Source organism: Lipotes vexillifer, unplaced genomic scaffold (genome assembly GCF_000442215.2).
Source record: "Lipotes vexillifer unplaced genomic scaffold, Lipotes_vexillifer_v1.1 scaffold440, whole genome shotgun sequence".
NCBI classification, from domain to species: Eukaryota; Metazoa; Chordata; class Mammalia; order Artiodactyla; family Lipotidae; genus Lipotes; species Lipotes vexillifer.
Genome location: NW_006778543.1, coordinates 1,270,697 through 1,291,170, shown reverse-complemented (window position 1 = coordinate 1,291,170; position 20,474 = coordinate 1,270,697). Strand labels below are relative to the sequence as shown.

The 20,474-nt window shown below is 41.1% G+C and overlaps 1 protein-coding gene across 1 annotated transcript in view; it reads right to left on the bottom strand.

The window, feature by feature from the left end:
* The window catches only part of DSCC1 (DNA replication and sister chromatid cohesion 1), a 16,712-nt gene extending 2,618 nt beyond the window's left edge, over nt 1–14,094 (bottom strand). The window contains exons 1-8 of the mRNA XM_007451667.1: nt 13,711–14,094; nt 11,253–11,421; nt 8,663–8,797; nt 6,364–6,454; nt 4,136–4,274; nt 3,624–3,676; nt 3,278–3,432; nt 717–865 (exon numbers count right to left, since the gene is read on the bottom strand). Of these exons, the coding sequence (XP_007451729.1) occupies nt 717–865; nt 3,278–3,432; nt 3,624–3,676; nt 4,136–4,274; nt 6,364–6,454; nt 8,663–8,797; nt 11,253–11,421; nt 13,711–13,889 (1,070 nt within the window). The 5' untranslated portion in view covers nt 13,890–14,094. The remainder of the gene's footprint in view (nt 1–716; nt 866–3,277; nt 3,433–3,623; nt 3,677–4,135; nt 4,275–6,363; nt 6,455–8,662; nt 8,798–11,252; nt 11,422–13,710) is intronic.
* Between the last annotated feature and the right edge of the window lie 6,380 nt (nt 14,095–20,474).

The window sequence follows — 20,474 nt, the reverse complement described above, 5'->3', positions numbered from 1 at the left end:
GGAAAGAGAAGAGCGAGGCCCTGAGAGGTGGGAGATGCAGTGAGGAAGTGGCAGTGTTTATTAGTGGCTTTGAGGTTGGTTCCACAAGCAGTGGCTTCAGGGCAAACTTGTTCTTCCACAGTCTGGCTTCTACCAGGATGTTAAAGTAAAGGGAGTGGGAAAGAAAGAAGGTGGCCATCAGAGAGGGGTGCCTGCCTTAGAGTCATAGGAGGGTATATAGTTGACTGTCCCTCTATGAGCTGCAGTTTGCACGGAGAAGAGCAACGAGGTGATCCTGGAAGCAGTGGTAAGGAAGGGAGATGACACATACCCCACCTCCCAGATCAGCAGTTGTGAAGAATGATAGAGAAGACAGCCACCACCGGAGAAAGTCTGGAAGGAAGCAGTGTCTTCCAGGAATACTCAAAAAAAAAAAAAAAAAAAAAATTCTGATAATCTAAAACCCTAGGCCACTCATCATAAGAACAGTCAAAATCCATTTGTGGGCTCCCCTGGTGGCGCAGTTGTTGAGAGTCCGCCTGCTGATGCAGGGGACACGGGTTCGTGCCCCGGTCTGGGATGATTCCGCATGCCGCGGAGCGGCTGGGCCCGTGAGCCGTGGCCGCTGAGCCTGCGCGTCCGGACTCTGTGTTCTGCAGCAGGAGGGGCCACAACAGTGAGGGGCCCGCATACCGCAAAAAAAACAAAAAAAAATCCATTTGTAAGAAATTACTTACTCAATATATGGAGCAATATCTTCTTCTGTCCACTTCTCCCTCAGAGAGAAGAGACTATTAAAACGTTCCTGATTATCCTCAGGCAAATCATCTACTTTCAGCAAAAATATGATCTCTGGTCTTGAGTGTCTATCCACCAAGGCTAAACCCTATAAGAAATGAGGAAAAGGACAGTTCAAGTAATAGTCTGATGTTTAAAAATGACTCATTTACCTTACGTTTAGCTTAGCCCAAGGTATTTAAAACATCATCCACAGGAAACTTACACAAACTACCCAGAAACTTACAATAGCCTTTTTCATAAAAGAGCTCCTCTAAGCAGTGACTTACTTTCCCTTCTGTAATCTGGCTTTTACTACCACCAATTTCTTGAGATGGCTCTAGTTCTAAAGGTCACTGATGACCTGTCGTTGCCAAATCCAGTGGGCCCTTTTCTTGGATTCATCTCGCTAGACCTGTTTATTTTGTTAGTGTTGATCACTCCTTCCTCTAAGCCTTTAAGCCTGCATCACGATCTCATTATTTTTCTCCTAACTTGATGTTGTAGTTCCCTGGCCCCCTACCCCATCCCTCTACTTGTTTCACCGTCACTGTCCTAGGTAACCTCTCTAAACCCGTGACTTCAACCACCACTTACTTACACGTATTACAGTCATCAGCAAGTATCTTCAACTCAAATCCCTCTTCCAAGCACCAGACCTCTATATCCAAACCTATATATGCACTTATTGTGTTTGTCATCCAAACCTGTTCTCATCCTGCTAATCCTAGGAAACCAAGGCATCATCCTAGATTCCATTACTCAAAGCCCACATCTAAGTGGTCACTAAATCATATAGATTTTAAGGCCTTAACATTTCTCTATTCTTTCCCCATCACCTATTTCTTTGGCCAATACTCTCTTAGTTAGGAGTAAAGTGTTGGAAACCTAAATTTTTCATAATCTAGCCAACCTTCCATCAATCCATCCTCATTACTGTCATACTGTTCTTTCCAAAAGGCAAAACTCATCAGGTAGCATTTCTAACTGATGCCACTCAATGGCCCCAAAGAGCTTTCTAGATAGAGTTGAAATTCCTTAGTACAGTCCATAGTGTTCTTCACAACTCACCAGCACCCTTCTCTCCAGTCATGCATCCCTACTGTGTGTCCCAGTTTTTATCCCTCCATGCTCTCCTGGAACCTTGTCTTTCCTGAAACCTTGTCTCTGCCCTTCCATCTAGAGTAACACATGATCCTTTCATACTTGGCAGCTAAAACATTCATTCCTTCAGAAAATCATCCCTGATTGACCAGTCAGATGGATAAGCCCCTTCATTTGCTCCCATAACATCTTGTGCATGCTTTTCCCATGGCACAGATCACTCTACATTATCAGAAGAGATATATACATGTAATGTGCACCCCCATTGCCGGACCCCAGGCTGAGGACCTAGATGGTACCTTGTGTGATGTTTTCTGCTCAGCATGTAGCAAGGTATTTAGACATAAAAGGAACTCTGTAAATATTGAGCAAATACTTTCACTTATTTAATAAATTCTCATTGAGCATATACTACATGCCAGGCAGTATGCTATATATTGGCAAGCAACAGTGAAAAAAATTCTATTAAAGTGGAGAGCAGGGAACCACATAATAAAACATTTTTCTGAAGCTAAGTGAGAATACCATGAAGGAGAAATCCAGGGTGCCATGGAGAGTAAAACAGGAAGTATTTTTTTTTAGAGTAAAGGAAGGCCTCTTTGATGAAGTGACTCAAAGATGTGTAGGAGGTGGCCAGGTGAAACTGGGGAGAAGTTTATTCTAGGACAAAAAGCTTTGTGTAAAAGTCCTAAGGTAGGAAAGAGCTTGATGATCTTAAAACTCTGAAAGAAGGTTGGTATGCAGTGGACGGGAGAGAAAGTATCAAGAGATGAAGCTTACAGGGGATGGTATGAAGGGCGTTGTAGACCAAGATTTTACATATTTTATATTGTAAAATATTATTTTATATTATAATACTCTGGATTTTATATCTTAAATGCAATGGGAAATTATTAAAGTGATTTAAGCAAGAAGTTCATCTAATCTGACGGACATTTTTGAGAGATCATTTTAGTAGCACCGCAGAGAATGGATTGGAGGTGGGCAGTTAAAAGTACAGAAGGCCTGCTTAGGGATGCTATTGTGAGCCAAACATGATAGTTTCAGCTAAGACAATGCTGATGGAAATGGAGAGAAAAGGAACAAAATGAGATACACCAGGTGGGAACCAGGATTAACTGTAAATGGGCCTGAGTGATCTCACTGAGTTGACAAATGTTCTAAAACTAGCCTGTGGTAGCTGGTAACTCATTAAATTTACTACAAATCACCCTTTTCAAAAGGGTGAACTGTGATATGTAAATTACACTGCAATAAAGTGGGATTTTGGGGGGTTTTTTAAGGATTTTTGTGATGTAGAATGTACTCCTAATGGGGGGCTAGGAAAATAAACAGGCTCCAAATTCAGTTCCAGTACAGGCTTCATTTCACCTAGTAACCTGCTGAGTTATGGAGGTAATCACCTTCGCTACCTTACCTTAAGCTGATCGAGCCTAGTTATCACTCCTTCAGGAACACTCTGTTGCCACACTTCTTGAAACTCAGCGAGATTGAATTTCACTGCATTCTGAAGTAGCATTTCTGCTGTAGCTCTGCAGACTTTATCCGCACTCAATTCAAAATAAACTTCACCTAAGGAAAATGCATCAAAGAGAGTTTCATATGGTCCTCTGACAGTTAATTATACTACTCATTTTTATACACAACTCATCTCCCATCACCCTATGGAGTTCTTATTGTTAACAGGAAGACACTTGAAAAAGGCATACCAATTTTAACACATGAGAGTTGAAATACCCGTTAAAATACTTTCCCAATCTTACCTTCCTCCGTATATTTCTTTCCATAACATTCAAGACAGTGTCCAATCATTTCCCTGAAAAATTTTAAACACTTATTTGAAAAGTTTTTCACATATTTATACATTATCTTTTAAACACCATTGCTAACTAGAAACTAAGATATAAATTTGAAATAACTAAAGGATTTTGGTTGCCAAGTATAAAACTTTACATTAGAAACTAACTAAAATACACTGGACAGTTACTATATACCAGGTCCCATGCTAAATATTTTTACACAAATTATATGAGCATACCTTTATTATAAAATAGCTTAAATTATCCCTTTATATTTTTCATGGCAGAGAAAAAAAAGATACACATTTATTCACCCCAATGACCAAAATTCCCAAGTCCTTCTTGGTTGTATATTCTTTAGATTTCTATAAGATATCAAAATATAAATAGTCTAATATGCCCTGGGTTTAGTCCTACCCTGAAAATAATTTTCTTCCCCTAAGGAAATCTGGAAGGACAATGAATAACATACTTACTCTGTCTCTAATGGTCCAAGTTCCTGAAGGCATGTATTCAAGGGAACTTTACTAAAAGACCAAGATTCAGAATCCACAAGCTGAGTTATGTGATTCAGAAGTTTCATCTCATAATCAAATTCAAGAATCCTCCAATAACCTACAAATTCCAAAAGTTATATTTACCAAAGGACATTTTAAACAAATGAATTGGCTGATAGACTGATAAAGCAGCAGTAAACTCTTGCCCACTGCAAAAAAGAGACATGAAAAGTCTTAGCTTTCTTTATAAACAATGCTTCTGTTTATGCTTGTCTGCTGATCATTACAAATTGTGTCTTATGGGAGATCAGATGGTTTTTAAAGAGTACTTTTCATATGACTAACCTTTTGATTTTTTTTCAAGTGCTTTAATACTCAATTATCTCACAATAATCTTGTCGTTCTAAATGGAAATGTGGAAACCTGTAGCTGGTACAGTCATTTCATTAGAACGTCATACAAATGAGGTGAAGGTCATAGGTTGGATATCCCACACAGTGATCTCTGCTACGCGGCACTGCCATGGTTACAACCCTCATCTCAGCTATCTCGGAGAGGTGTTCTCATGCTCATAAAGAAGTCTAGCTCATTTAAGAGATAACAGACTCAGAAGTACAATGTGGACCAGTGGCAAAATAAAAGCTGAGCCTCAAGACACATTTCCCTATTCCTGTGAAAGACTATGAAATGCCATCTTATAACCAAAAGCACTACCACCACCCCTGGAGAAACAAATCACATACACACCCACCAAATCAAGTACACTCACACCAAGGGAGAATGTTCCTATTCTCACTCTGAAAACATAAAGGCAATGTTAAAAAATGGAATGTGTGATGTAAAACTGAAAAAGAAAACTAGGAAAAAATAATCTTTGCATCCCCACACACACATACCCCCCAAAATGTTATCCATTCCCATGCAATAAGTGAATAATACAGAGGGCTGCATTAAGCCCATTGGTTCTTTTTTTTTTTTTTTTAACCTTAACATTCATGGTACCCCCTATACCATAGTAATTAGCAGCAGGCATCCACAATTAGAAACTTTATGCCCGATGCTTAGGACCAAATGTGTCTCAAGGAGCCACAACAAAGAGCTAAGTGTTTCCAGTTAGTTATAAAGTCATCTGCAGCTGCTTCACTCAGCAGAATCACCACATTTGAGAGTTACAGTCTCACAAAAGCTAATCTTGCTTAGAAGATTTAGGAGTGCATCCACCAAACCATGCCAATTTCCTCCTTCCTAACACATGGGTGCAGAATTAAGCTGCTTCTCTGGGCAAGCTTAAGAGGGCTGAAAAAGGGCTTCCCTCGTGGCGCAGTGGTTGAGAGTCCACCTGCTGATGCAGGGGACACGGGTTCGTGCCCTGGTCCGGGAAGATCCCACATGCCGCGGAGCGGCTGGGCCCGTGAGCCATGGCCGCTGGGCCTGTGCATCCGGAGCCTGTGCTCCGCAACCAGAGAGGCCACAACAGTGAGAGGCCCGCGTACCACAAAAAAAAAAAAAAAAAAAAAAAAGAGGGCTGATAAATGCACACAAACATCTACTCAAGTATTACTTCAGGCCCAGATGCCAAAAAAAAAAATAGCTCCTACTCTACCACTCCAGACCAGGAGATAATCAAAATACAAGATAGTGCTGGGCTTCTCCATCAACCCGAGACCAACACATACCACTACAACTTTTATACAGGTTTCTAACATAAACTACTTAACACATTTAAAAGTATGTTGAGTTATCACAAGAAGAAACACATCTTCCAAGCAATTTGGAAATACAGTGAGTTAATTCTGAACCAGGAGTTCAAGTACCTGGGTTTTATGCCTTATCCTGTCACTAACTCAACATGGAACCCTGGACAGGTCCGTTTCCCTTCCTAGGCCTTAGTTTCCTCACCTATTGAAAACAATGAAGGGATTAGACTACCTGATATCTAAGACCTTTCCTGATCTAATATGGTTCTTCTATTACCACTCAGTCCAAAGAAAAAGGCCTGTAAGGAGTAGAAAAAGTCACTGGTCAGAGACTGTAAAGGTGATCACACATAGTCTCTACCCCACACCCCAAAATACAAATATCATCTCTGAGCCCAAAAGAAGGTTAAATAAATAGCATGGAACAGCAATAAACAGGTGAAGATGTCCAAAAATGTCTCTCATATGATGCCCAATTCCATCATTATTAATAATAGTAAGTCATGCTACCTCCAATCTCACAGGCATTTAGAACTTGTAACTGGGCCATTATTTCTTCCTCACTTGCCTGAATTTGATCAAGCAAATCTTCAGTTGTATACTGAAACAAGAAAACAGGAGAAAAAAAAAAAAGCAAGCACATTTTAAGGCCAAAGAATTTTTTTAGACTTACTGAATAAATACATAGAAGAGATTAAGGCAAGGTACCCTAGTTTAATTTCTTTTGTTAATCTGTAATGATTACTACATAAAATCAGTGGATTCTTAGAAGAAAACAGAGGATAACTCTTTGTGATGTTGGATGTGGCACTGGTTTTAGATATGATGCCAAAAACACAAGCAACAAAAGAAAAGACAGATAATGTGGACTTCATCAAAATGAAAACTTGTGAATTTCAAAACATCATCAACACAAAAGGACAAATACTGTATGACTCCACTTACATGGGAGATTTGGCATAGACAAATTCACAGAGACATAAAGTGGATAGTGGTTGCCGGAGGGTGAGAGGCAGGGAAAACTGGGGAGTTAGTGTTTAATAGGTAGAGAGTTTCAGGTTGGGAAGATGCAAATTTTCTGTAGATGGATACTGGTGATAGTTGCAGAGCAATGTGAATGTATGTAATGCCACAGAGCTGCAGTACAGGTCAAAATGGTTAAAGTGGTAAATTTTATGTTCTGTTTGTTTACCACAATTTTAAAAGATCAAGAAAAGACAACTCATAAAATAGGAGAAAATATCTGCATATCATATATCTGTCAAGGAGCTTGTATTTAATTGTATAAAGAACTCTCCTACAATTTAGTAATAAATAGATAAATAACCCAATTAAAAATTGGGCAAAGGGGTTTCTATACAGGCATTCTCCAAAGATACAGAAATAGTCAACAAGCACATGAAAACATGTTCAACATTATTAGTCATTAGGGAAATGCACATCAAAACCACAGTGATACCACTTCAAACCCATTAGGATGGATACAGAAAAGACAGATAGAAACAATTGTTGTCTAGGATGTGGAAAAACTGGAACCCTCATACAATGGAAATGTCAAATAGTGCAGCCACTTTGGAAAACAGTCTGGGAGTTCCCCAAAAGGTTATACAGAGTAAGCACAGGGCCCATCAGTTTCACTCTTAGGTATGTGTGTGTGTGTGTGTGTGTATATATATATATGTATATATATATATATATCCAAGAAAAATGAAAACATAGGTTCCCTAGAAACTTGTACATGAATATTCACAACAGTGATATCCATAATTATTAAATAACCAATAATATTCAAAAAGTAGAAACTACCCAAATGTCCATCAACTGATGAATGGATGAATAAACTATGGTATATCCATAAGATGGGGTACTATTCAGCAATAAAAAGGAATGAACTACTGATGCATGCTACAACATGAATGAACCTTGAAAACAGCATGCTAAGTCAAAGAAGCCTGTTGGAAAAGGCCACTTATTGATTCTATTCATATGAAAGGTCCAGAAGAGGCAAATCAATAGAGACAGAAAGTAGATTAGTGGCTGCCTAGGGTTGAGGTGGGAGAGAGGAGGAGGGAAAGGTAGGATTAGAAATTAACAGCTAAGGGGTACAGGGTTTCTTTTGGGGGTGGTGAAAATATTCTAAACTTCATTGTTGTGATGATTGCACAACTCTGTTAATGTACTAAAAACCGTTGAATTATATACTTTAAAATGAGTAAATTGCTTGGTATATGAATTATATCTCAATAAAGCTGTTACAAAGAAAAAAATTCAATCAATCAGTCAAACTTCTAATACAAATATGGTCTTCAGAATACCAGGAGAGTTCTATAACTTTGAACTACATTTAAAACTTAAATTTTTTTTTACCTGGTTTATAAATATTTTTCCATACTTCCAGGAATTAGTCCATTCTGACTTTCCATTTTCATAATGTCTTTTCTCAAGAGCCCCTAATTATAACTTTTAATTAAATAAATTATTTTAACCTCTAAAAAACTATTATTTCTTAGTTAGGAACATGAGAAGCTTTCAGCTACATAAATGTCACCATGATATCTAGGACTTGCTTTAAAATACTCCAGAAAAAGACAAAAAACAAAAAAGGTGGAAGGCAGCAGGCGGAAAGAATAAATGAGATTGACAAAATATTGACAGATGTTCAAGAGAGTGATGAATATATGGAGATCTTTCTGTTTTGGGGTATGTTTGAAATTTTCATAATATGAACTTTAAAAAAAAGTCAGCATTAAGTGTCTCTATAGCTCTATTTCTTAAAATCCAAATTAAAAAATGAAAATACTAGTCTTACTTTTGAGTGATTTGAATCCTTTTCTTTTTGACTGTCAGGTCCTTCATAGGTATTTTCCATCAAAAGTTTCTTTAGCTTCTTTAATTTAGGTCTACATCTTCTTACTTCCCAGTAATTATTAGAAAAACCAAAGATCTAGAAATTACAAATACATCATAATCATTTAGGGGCCATTCTCAAAGAAATCTTCATATAAAATTTCAACCAACCCATCTGCCCTCCACAAGCAGCAAGAAAAGGGAGCCAAAGTATTCTGCTTTCTGTTGAGAAGGCCCCCATCCAGCCATCTCAAGCAGATGGATGGGTATCTTCAGGTAACATCTTTTCAATCCCCAGTTAAGAAGAGACTGCCAACATAGTGAGAATGGATAATTAAGCTCCATATCTCAAGTATACGCTGGAAACTAGAGTATGCCCAGAAAAGAATGACCAGGATGGTGAGAATTCTGCAAACCAGGAAGAAACGCAAAAGCAGAATATCTTTAGGCTGACAAACAGAAAATAAAGAAAAAGCATTATCACAGTCTTCAAACAATTAATATATGATAAAGGGAAGGGGGGGAACCCTTGTTCTGTGTTGCTCATGATGTTAAGGAAGAAAGACTCCTATTCAATACAAGAACTTCCCACTAGTTAGAATTGCAACTAATTCCTTATGGACTTGTGAAACAGTGAGAGGCTTATCACTTAGAGAAATCCAGGTGACAGTGACTAAATGATGGATAAATATTTCTTATCTCTCTCTGTATCTCCAGGATTTGCCCAATGTCTAGCACTTAGTAGGTGCCCAATAACTGTTTCACATGAAAGAAGGGAAAAAGGCAGAAATGGATTGTCTCCTTCCAGCTCTAACATGGAAGGTCAGGGAATGCATCTACTCTAAAACTAGTAGAAGCCTTGATTGAAAAGACAAGGTCCAGAGCCTAATGGAGATGCTGCTGAATCTAAGAAAAGTTTAAGGACCAAAACACAAAGATTGATTTCATCCACAGTTCACAAATTGGCAGTCTGCTGGCTGTATCCAATGCACAGATGTTGGTGTGTACTTTTGTGTTGGGGAAAAAGGGAGGTTTAGTATAGAGTTTTCATTAGTTGCCAACATTGAAAAATAAGATGTTGCCCCCCCAAAATCTAAATTTTAAGCTTCACTTGGACAAAGGAAATCAGAAGATCTGGCAATGCTGGGCCTGCTTTCCCACAAGGCCAAGAAGTGCTCATCCACTTACTTGGGGCTCATGTGCTCCAATCTGCCATAGATCCCCCATTCCCTACTACTCCTGAGACTGGGTATCCACTACCATTTATCAACACCAATCTGCTTTGCTCACGTGCATTCCCTACCCAGCCTTTTTAGGCATCTAAAGCGCAACCACAGATTTAAAAACTCTGGTTAGTAGAGCTTTGTTAAGTTTTACTCAGTCTCAGAACACAGAATTCCCATAAGAGCTCAAAGATACTCACAGGTGTTGTTATACCGTCACCAAAACACCTACAAAACAGCTACATGATAAGAAAAATAACACCTTTTCCAAAAGGATGAACTGTCAATATTTCTAGTTAATTACAATGAAAGACACAACCCTATAAAAAACAAAATACAATATTTACTGGCAGCTCTTCTGTTCTAGCAACATATATGAATCACTGAAATGTCCCAGTATTTTCCCTTATTTCTATTCCAATTCTGTTTTTAGGAAGTAGCTGGCCTAAAGTTTAATAGATTTAAGGGCTGTGCTTTGATTGTATATATGTAACAATCCAGCCAGGATGGAGACTTTGGTTTGGTATCTGCCAACAGCAGTCTCCAAAATAATTAAAAATTTGTTATACATGGCTATGAATAGTAATGAACTAAACTAATTTCAAAGGTGAAAAACATACTTCCCTCAGAAACAAATTTCTCTGCCTCATCTAATGCACTAGTTATGGTTGAGGGAATCCTTTCAAAACCTATCCTTGGTAAAACTTTTTTTTTTTTTTTTTGCGGTACATGGGCCTCTCACTGTTGTGGCCTCTCCCGTTGCAGAGCACAGACTCCGGACGCGCAGGCTCAGCAGCCATGAGCCTGCGCGGCATGCGGGCCCAGCCGCTCCACGGCATGTGGGATCTTCCCAGACCGAGGCACGAACCCGTGTCCCTTGCATGGGCAGGCGGACTCTCAATCACTGCGCCACCAGGGAAGCCCCATGGTAAAACTTTTAAAATGAGTCACCTAATAGCAAATTTTCTATGTTACAGAAAATGGTCAGCTTATCTGGGACTTAAAAATCAGATTGGGATAATAAAGACAACTTTATGTGACTCCGAACAAACAAAAATAATGCTGAGAAATTTCAAATTTCATTAGAGAACTTTTCAGATTCTCTGATTGTACATTTCACACCTCAAGTTTGTTTGTTTGTTTTTTGGCCACGCTGTGCGGCATGCAGGATCTTAGTTCCCCCGACCAGGGATCCAACCCTTGCCCCCTGTATTGGGAGCACGGAATTTTAACAACTGGTCCGCCAGGGAAGTCCCACACCTCGAGTTTTTAATTAAATGCAAGATTAGCACATGTGTTGTCATTCGCACATAAATCAGGAGACAGTACCTCAGTGTGAATAATGTTACAGCGCGTCTCTTCCATCTTCATCTGGTCTGGAGTTTTACAACCAGGAATAAAAAGCAACATATTGGAAGTGTCTGCTATTTTCAAGTCATATGTTTTGTCTTTACTGCACAGAACGGCCTTCTCATCCTTATCACCACGAATCACAAGACTGCAGGAAAGTGGGAAAAGAAAATACGTGGTTTACTGAGACACCAATGGACATCTTCATTATAAAGAGTTCCAAAATCCCCTAGGCTTCCAGAATTTAAAGCTAAGTCTTAAGGCTGTGTCTGGCCCCTGCTCTCACAGCCCTCCCGTGAGCTCCACAGAGCAAGGCCTGGGCCAATTGAGACCCAGAGGGGCAGCCGGTGGCCTCACTAAGGAAAAATAATTCCACACAGACAAAAAAGATCCAAGGAGGCTAAGAGGCCAAATGTTACCACGTGGCATCTTTGTGCAAACTGCTGGGAAAAGCATCCAAAAGCTTCACTCAAGATTTCACAACTTTCTAAAATTACTGAAGCAATACTTCTCAAACTTACGCGTAGGCACATTAGGGAACCTTGTTAAAAAGCAGGTCAGGGTGCAGTATGCCTGGGATGGGACCTAGGACTCTGCATTACTAATAAGCTCCCAGATGATGACCATGCTGCTGGTCCTGGTACCCACCCAAGAGTTGTCCTTGTTTTGGCCTTAGTATCCCCTAACAATCAAAGGAGCACAACCTGGCCTAATCATCACCTATGCTGCAAAGAAATCGGGACCCTGAGAAAAGAAAGCTGCAATGTTGAATGAAAAATATGAAAATGGTATGTTTACAAACTAGACTAAATGATGTCTCTGACAAAGGGTCACAGGTGGAAAAAAGCAAGAAGGAAGAGGGGAAGGTCAAAAGTGAGGACGTGGGGCTTCCCTGGTGGCGCAGTGGTTGAGGGTCCGCCTGCAGATGCAGGGGACACGGGTTTGTGCCCCGGTCCGGGATGATCCCACATGCCGCGGAGCGGCTGGGCCCGTGAGCCATGGCCGCTGAGCCTGCGCGTCCGCAGCCTGTGCTCCGCAACGGGAGAGGCCACAGCAGTGAGAGGCCCGCGTACCGCAAAAAAAAAAAAAACAAAAAACTAATCCTTAAGTGAAAATAAAAGGTTTTTTAAAGCTTCTTGGTGCTAACAACATTTAATAGTCCCAAGTACCTACTCTTAACATTTATTTCCACATAGCACTATCCCTGCTTTCAAATATTTTGTTTAAAACAAACAAAAAAAATTAAAACAAATGCAAAAAAAAATTAAAACACACATTTTCATTCTGGTTTTTGCCAACTAGATTAACTGTAACTGGACAAAGAAGGTCCTCACACCTTAAGTCTTTTCTCAAATTCCTGCCAACTCAGCTGGGATGAAAACCCATGAGTGACGTTCTCCTTCAGTTCCCTTAAAGATACGTTATTGCTAGCATCTGAAGACTGGCCAGTTAACTGTAACACGGTTAGATGAGTAAAGTAGGCAAAGTGAAAGCCTGAAAGATTCAATTAAAAAAGCATAAAAGAGAACAAACGATACCTAATAAAATACAGGTGTGGGAGGAAAACCGGAGCAGAACAGAATTAAACCAGAACCCCTAACTCATTTCCCTCATTTTCAGGGGCTGCACAAAGTTGAGAATGGACTTCCCCTCTGTTTTTGTTTTGTTTTGTTTTGTTTTTGCGGTACGCGGGCCTCTCACTGCAGTGGCCTCCAGCGTTGCAGAGCACAGGCTCCGGACGCGCAGGCCCAGCGGCCATGGCTCACGGGCCCAGCCGCTCCGCGGCATGTGGGATCCTCCCGGACCGGGGCACGACCCCGCGTCCCCTGCATTGGCAGGCGGACTCTCAACCACTGCGCCACCAGGGAAGCCCTCCTCTGTTTTTCAACCCATGGTCTTGCAGCAATTGTGTAGCTGACCTAGAATTAGAAAACAGCTTCCGATCCCCAATGAGTAACCCCAAGCAAGTTTGTTTTTTGAGGGCCTTCCACAATTACCAAGTCTGTAAAAACAGCTTTACACTCATTCTCCCCCAGTCCTATCTACTGAGTAAAATAAAGTAGCAGGCAAGAGGAACTCCATAAATACTGGATATTACCCTTGGACTTTAAGATAGAATGGCAAAGCGTTCTGTGTAGTGCCTGGCCTCACTGTTAACATCTCCAAAACTTCCCCGAGGTTCTATTTCCGGACTTGTTTCCGCAGACAGAGGCCTCCAAGACCAGCCGGACTAGTCCAGCTAACTGGACGGATTAACTGTGGCGCGGACTCCTCGGGAAAAGGCAGCCAGCTGGGGATCAGGTCACCGGCCTGCTGCGAGGGACCTGGTCAAATCAATGCACCTCTCTGGCCCAGTTTCCCCATCCTGTGTTTCTGCGCAGGAAAAAGAAGGTGGATGGCACGAGGCTGGAGGCGGCACGTCCCGGCCCCGGCTCACCTGCGTCCTGCCTCAAGCTGCTGGCACAGCGCGGGCTCCAACTCGAGCAGGCAGAAGTCGCCGGCGGCTGCGCAGGCCCCGGGGCCGAAGCCCAGGCAGTGCACGGTGGGCAGCAGCTCGGCCGCGTTCAGCTTAGCGATCTGCAGGGTCGCGTCCACCTCGTCGCGGGTCCTCCTCATCGCTGCGCGGGGTCGGGGGGCGTCCCGCGGTGCGCGAGGGGCCGCAGGTCTAAGACAGGAGAATGAAGCTCCCCGGGCGGCCGCGACCCGGCGAAACAAAAAATAGAACAGAGCCTGTTTTAAAAGCGCGCCTAGGCGGCTGGGGGCGTGTTTCCGGGGCGGAGTCCGAAAGCTTCCCGGACTCGTGCCCCGCCGAGGACTGCCGGGTCACCCCAGGCCGAGCAGCGGCTGCTGGAAGGAAACCCGGCCTCCGCGGGGAGCTCTCGGCGGAAACTGGCGTGAGCTGAGCTGCTACCCCGCCGGGCGCCACGTGGAACCTTCCCCCACCGCTTCCGCCGCCCTCCTCCCCGCCCTGTTCCTGCCAGTACCCCCATTTCCTCGCCATCAAAATAGTCGCGTCTTCCGCCAGTGGCGGGTCTTGCAATAAGCACTTTGCATGCATAATTTCATGAACCTTCACCACAGCCCTGTGAAGTGGACCCTTTTAAATACCGTTCTGCAAATGAGGAAGCAAGCTCCTTACCCCAGGTGGCACAGCCAGGAGGTAGTAAAGTCTGATTCCAGTCTCGTCTATTACGGCTCGAAAAATACCGCACCGAGTTTGTGCAAACACCTTGGACCGGGAGTGAGGTCCTGGTAGAATTGCACAGTACATCTCACTTCTTCGGGTCTGGGGACCACTCATCATATCTGGGAATCTATGGCTCAGACTAGATCCATCCATTCGTTGAGTACCTAGTCTGGGCTGGGTGGCAGGTGAGGGGCTGAGACCCCATATCAAGAGGAAAGCACCTTCCTGAGGTAGGCAAGGCCCTGCAGTGTCCTGGGGAGACAAACTCACCACTACAGGATGTGTAAAGTGCTCCCTCGGCTTTCTCTAAGGTGTCTTCTAATACATCAAGATAAGATCTACCAAACCTAGATCTTAGGCTGTGCTGAATGTAGCATTTTCCCCCAAGCAGATCTACACAGGCTCAAATACACGGTATGCAAATTTAGATCTAATATAAATATTTGACTGCTTTTCTTTTTTTTTCTATTTATTAAACATTTTTGGTTTTGTTGCTTCTTATTTTTTCACTGTCCCTCATTAAACTGAGTTTGTTTGTTTGATTTTTTTTTCCCTCTGGCGATTTGGAAGGTCTATATCCCGCCTCATCTACTGCTGCTTCCCTCTTCCTCTTCAAGGCTTCCTCCTAACATCAGGCACACAGGCTTACAATAGATCTTTTGGTGCCTCCCACCATTTGGGCCTCTGTTTGTCTGGCATGTTCTTCTCTTGCTGAGCACGTGTCTTTTATTTTACTTTTTTGCCATGAGGCTTGTGGGATATTAATTCCCTGACCAGGGACTGAACCCGGGCCCTCACAGTGAAAGCACAGAGTCCTTGTTGAGCACTGTCTGAGATGTTGGAAATGTTTTATATCTGCACAGTCCAATTTGGTAGCTACTAACCACAGGTGGCTTTTGACTGCTTGGAATGTGGATAATGTGAGTGAGGAACTGCATTTTATTTTATTTTTAATACGTATTTATGTATTTATTTGGCTGCCCTGGGTCTTAGTTGTGACATGCAGGATCTTCGTTGCGGCATGCAGGATCTTTATTTGCGGCATGCAGGCCCTTAGTTGCAGCATGCATGTGGGATCTAGTTCCCTGACCAGGGATCGAACCCAGGTCCCCTGCATTGGGAGCTCGGAGTCTTACCCACTGGACCACCAGGGAAGTCCCTGAATTTTAAATTCTACTTAATTTAGTTAATTTAAATTTAAATAATCACAGGTGGCTAGTGGCCACTACACTGGATCATTCAACTCTGGGTCAATAGTCACTTCTCAGAAATCTTTCTCTGACCTCCCTGATCAGGTCAAGCCTATCAAATATATATCTCATGCCAAAGGTACCTCTCATGCCTAGATTTTAAGTAAGTTGTAATTTTACATTTGTGTAATTACTTAATGTGGGGTTTTTTTGTTTGGTTGGTTGGTTTTTTTTTTTCTCTAAGACTGTAAGCTATAAACTTCACTAGGATATGTTTTCAGTCATCATTAAGCAGAGTGCCCAGCACATAATGGATCTTCATATATATTTGCTGAACAGTTGAATGAGTGAATAAATGAATGAGTTGTGATAATGTTTACCTCTAAGGAGGGGAGTGCAGGGGGACATCAAAAAGGATTTCTAGTTTTTCTTTACTGTATAAATTTTAACACTGAGAGCATATACATGCATTAAACATGTGTGATAAAATATATTTTAAATATTTTTCCTCAGAATTACAAAACCTGACGTATGGAGACTTTCCTGGCAGTCCAGTGGTTAAGACTCTGCACTTCCACTGCAGGGGGCAGGGGTTCAATCCCTGGTCAGGGAACTGAGATACTGCATGCCTCATGGTGTGGCAAACAAACAAACAAAAACCTGACATACAGACAAATAACTTCAATGGACAGGTAATAAATCATACATGAGTGAGGAAGGGAGGGAAAAGGGAGAAAAAGAGTTCCTGGCACAGATTGAAGGGAGACAAGTGTAGAAGGAGACTAGTAAGATCTTAAATGATTGATGAGGGTGTCTGGACTTGAGAAATAATTTTTGAGATTGAAAGGACAACAGTGGCTACTTGATTAGACATGGAGAGTAAGAGAGGGAAAAGAATGAAGGATGAATTAGATTCCTGCATGAGCAACTGCATCCCCTCATTTACAACATATTGTAGGAAGGGTAGGAATAGGTTTGGAGTCAGATGAGTTCTGGATTTGTTACTTGGAGATTGAGTTGCTATGAGAATATACATGTGAGGATCTAGAACTTGGAGTTTGAAAAAAGGTTTGGCCAGGAGCTAAAAGATAAAGCTTTTAAATGCACATATATGGTAATTACAAGGGTGCCTGTGAATGAGATGGGAGCTGAGCAGGACCCTGTGGGACCTTTCCAAGGACAGACCCCCCCCCCATCCCCTCTTCTCGTTTATAGATGAACTTTAGCCTCCTAGGCCTTTCCCTAGTTCCAAAGAGCAAAGTTAATCAGAGAAGTGAGATAATACAGAAACAAAGGAAAACAGTCAAGCAAGACAAAATAACAATAGTTTAGCCATAAAACAAAATCAAGGACCTTTAGTTCCTCCTCAGGGGCTACAGAAAATATCCTGAACCATAGCCTTGAGTTGTTTTGCCGATACTAAAATCCCCATCAGGTGAAAGGAGTTAACTGCTGACCACCAACCAGCACATAGACCCCAGACCAGTTGGAACAAGAAGGTTGATATTGTTGATTCCTGAAATATCACCTAGTTACCCCGCCACCACCCAATCAGAAGAGTTGTATGTGAGCTGATTACACATCCTATGACTCTCTTCCTCACACTGTCTTTAAAAACCATTTCCTGAAAAGCCGTCAGGGATTTTGGTCATTTGAGCATGAGCTGCCTGTTCTCCTTGTTTAGCGCCATGTTGAGCACCTTGCAATAAAGCTGTACTTTTGATGAAAACTCGGCCTCTGTGCACTGGTGCCAAATAGAATCTCAGAGACAGAGTTTTGGGTGAGGTAGAAAAGAATAGCATTATTGCTTTGCCAGGCAAAGGGGGACACAGTGGGCTCGTGCCCTGAAAAACTGTGTGTCCCAACCTGGGAGGATTTGGTGAGGAGTTTTATAGCAGTGGCTCGAGGGCGGAGTTGCTGATAAGGATCATGGTGTCTGCAGGGCCTGCACTCCTTTAATCTGGCCTCAGTTGTTCTCCAGATGAGCTTCTCGAGGATATCAAACTGTGACCTTCTCTGGAATGAAGAATGCTAACATCTTCCATTTGTTGGGGGTTTTAGTTCTATAAAAGAGCTCAAAGATATTGTTGTGTGTATTCCCTTGAAGGGGAACCAGGATCCTGCCCCAAAGCTGCACTATTGTTTCTTGGCTTTCCTCCCTTGTCTCTGCATCTCTTCCCTTCCCTGATTAGCAACTGTTTGAAAGGCTTCTGTGCCCAGGAGTCCCACAGGGTCCTGCTTGGTTTTACTTTTCTTCACCACAACCTGGTGTCAGTAGATTGGCTTTGCTGCACATCAGGCAAGCAGACCCAAGTTCGGTTTGGTAACAAGATCACCCAGCAAGAGTGTTATGTACAACTAAAAACTGGACTAAAGATGAAATCTCACCAAACAGTGGAGGTGGAAGACTTGAAAGAAATACCTCCCTGGAGGAAAGAATTGCACATGGTAGGAAAAACAGAATAGAGTCTTGGAAACCACATTACCTTGTATTTACTTAAAATCACTTCAGGTAAGGAAGTGCTGATTCACAGCAAGATTTATTTCATTCTGTGGGAAATACAGTAGTTTAGATTTTAACTCCATATTCTTTCTTAAACTTTTTAGGCTTTGCTTATAGAACAGGATTTTCCCCACTAGATGGTGGTAGTGTTTCATGTTTCACAGAGTAGCCTGCTTTGCCGTTTTGTTCTCCATTGCCTTAGAAAAGAGAAGAAATATCTATTAAATACTTACTGAGTCAAGCACTCAGGTGTGTATCCTGTATATCTTATCTTCTGCAGTCCTTGCAATAACGTAAGTCAGATCACAGCATTCCTCTGTTCAAAATCCATCAAAGGATTCTGATCACTTTCAGAATAAATTCTGACAACTTAAAGAAAAATACACAATGAAAGAGCTGTGAATTTCAGTTTTATTCAGGATCTTAATGAGAACTAGAGCCTGGGAGACAACCATGCAACTCTGAAGAGGTAGGGGAAAAACCAGCTTATACACGATTTTTGGCTAGGAAATATGTTCAATCAACCATACATCTTGGTAAAAGATGACTGTTGATGACAAAGAATAGATATCTCAAGTTATTGATTTTACTGCTTTTCTGTGTATGGGAAGATGCAATAATCTAGCATCACTGAAATTCTTACTGAGATATGCATCTATCTAAGGGCCTGCTCATCCAAAGCATAGAATGCCTCATCTTGTTTTTCATCCTGAATTCCTTTCCGGGTGCACTGGCAGTGGTCAGTGGCAGTGGGTTATGACTTTACCCATATAGAGCTGGGTGGTGAGCAATGCTCTTTGTCTTATTGATCTTAATTTTTCTGTGTCCACAGCCTCAAAGTCCTTATCAAGGCCCATAAGACCTTATACAATCTTCATCCCCTCCCCACCCCCTCACCCAGGTTCCCCTGCTATTCCCTAAATTTACAAGAGGCACTGCTGCCTCAGGACTCCTTTGTTTTTAAATCAACTTTGTTGAGATACGATTTAAGTAAAATAAATTGCATGCATTTAAAAAATACATTTTAAGGATTTAACAAATTTATACACTGGTGAAACCACCACTACAATCAAAATCAGAACATTCTCAGTACCCCCAAAAGTTTCCTTATGCCCACTGGAAAAAGGAGAAGGAATATTTATGAAATATTAACTTCTATTTACTTGGGGTTTGCTTTACTCTTCTTTTTCTAGGTTCTTATCATTGATTTTAGACCTTTCTTTTTTATAATATAAACACTGAAAAATGTGTTTATAAATTTTTCTCAAAGCTCTGCTTTAGCTGTATCACACAAATTTTCAAAAGTTATCTTTCATTATCACACAGTTTGAAATATTTTCTAATTTTCTTTGTGATTACTTCTTTGACCCATGAATTGTTTAGGAGTAGACTGTACTTCCAGATATTTGTGATTTCCTAGATATTTATTAATTTTTAACTTAATGTCATTATGGTATGGCTTATACATGGAGAACACACTCTATATGATTTCAGTTATTTTAATTTTATTGAGACTTGTTTTGTGGGCTAGCACCTGGTCTTTCCTAGTGAAATTGCCACTTTTTTATTTGGGTTTTTTTCCCCACCTTTTTTTATTCTTTCCTTCCTTTTCTGCCCTCCTGTGGATTACTTGAATTTTTAAAAAAGAATGTCATTATAATTTATCAATTAATCTTGTAGCCCTTTCTCTTTGCAATTTTTTAGTAATTATCGTAGGGATTAAAATATACATCCTTGAAAAAGGAACCCTCCTACACTGTTGGTGGGGATGTAAGTTGGTGCAGCCACTGTGGAAATCAGTATGGAGGTTCCTTAAAAAACTAAAAATAGACTTACCATATGATCCAGCAATCCCACTCTTGGGCATATATCTGGAGAAAAACATAATTCAAAAAGATAAATGCACCCCAATGTTCATAGCAGCATTATTTATAATTGCCAAGACTTGGAAGCAACCTAAGTGTCCATCAACAGATGAATGAATAAAGAAGATGTGGTGTATATATACAATGAAATATTACTCCACAATTTAAAAAGTTTACAAATGAGCTTATTTACAAAACAGAAACAGACTCATAGACATAGAAAACAAACTTATTATTACCAAAAGGGAAGGGGGGAGGGATAAATTAGGAGTTTGGGATTAGCAGATACAAACTACAATATATATCCAGAGAAAACTCTAATTTGAAAAGATACATGCACCCAAACATTCATAGCAGCACTATTTAGAATAGCCAAGACATGGAAGCAACCATGGATAAAGAAGACATGGTGTATATATATATATATATATATATATATATATATATATATATACA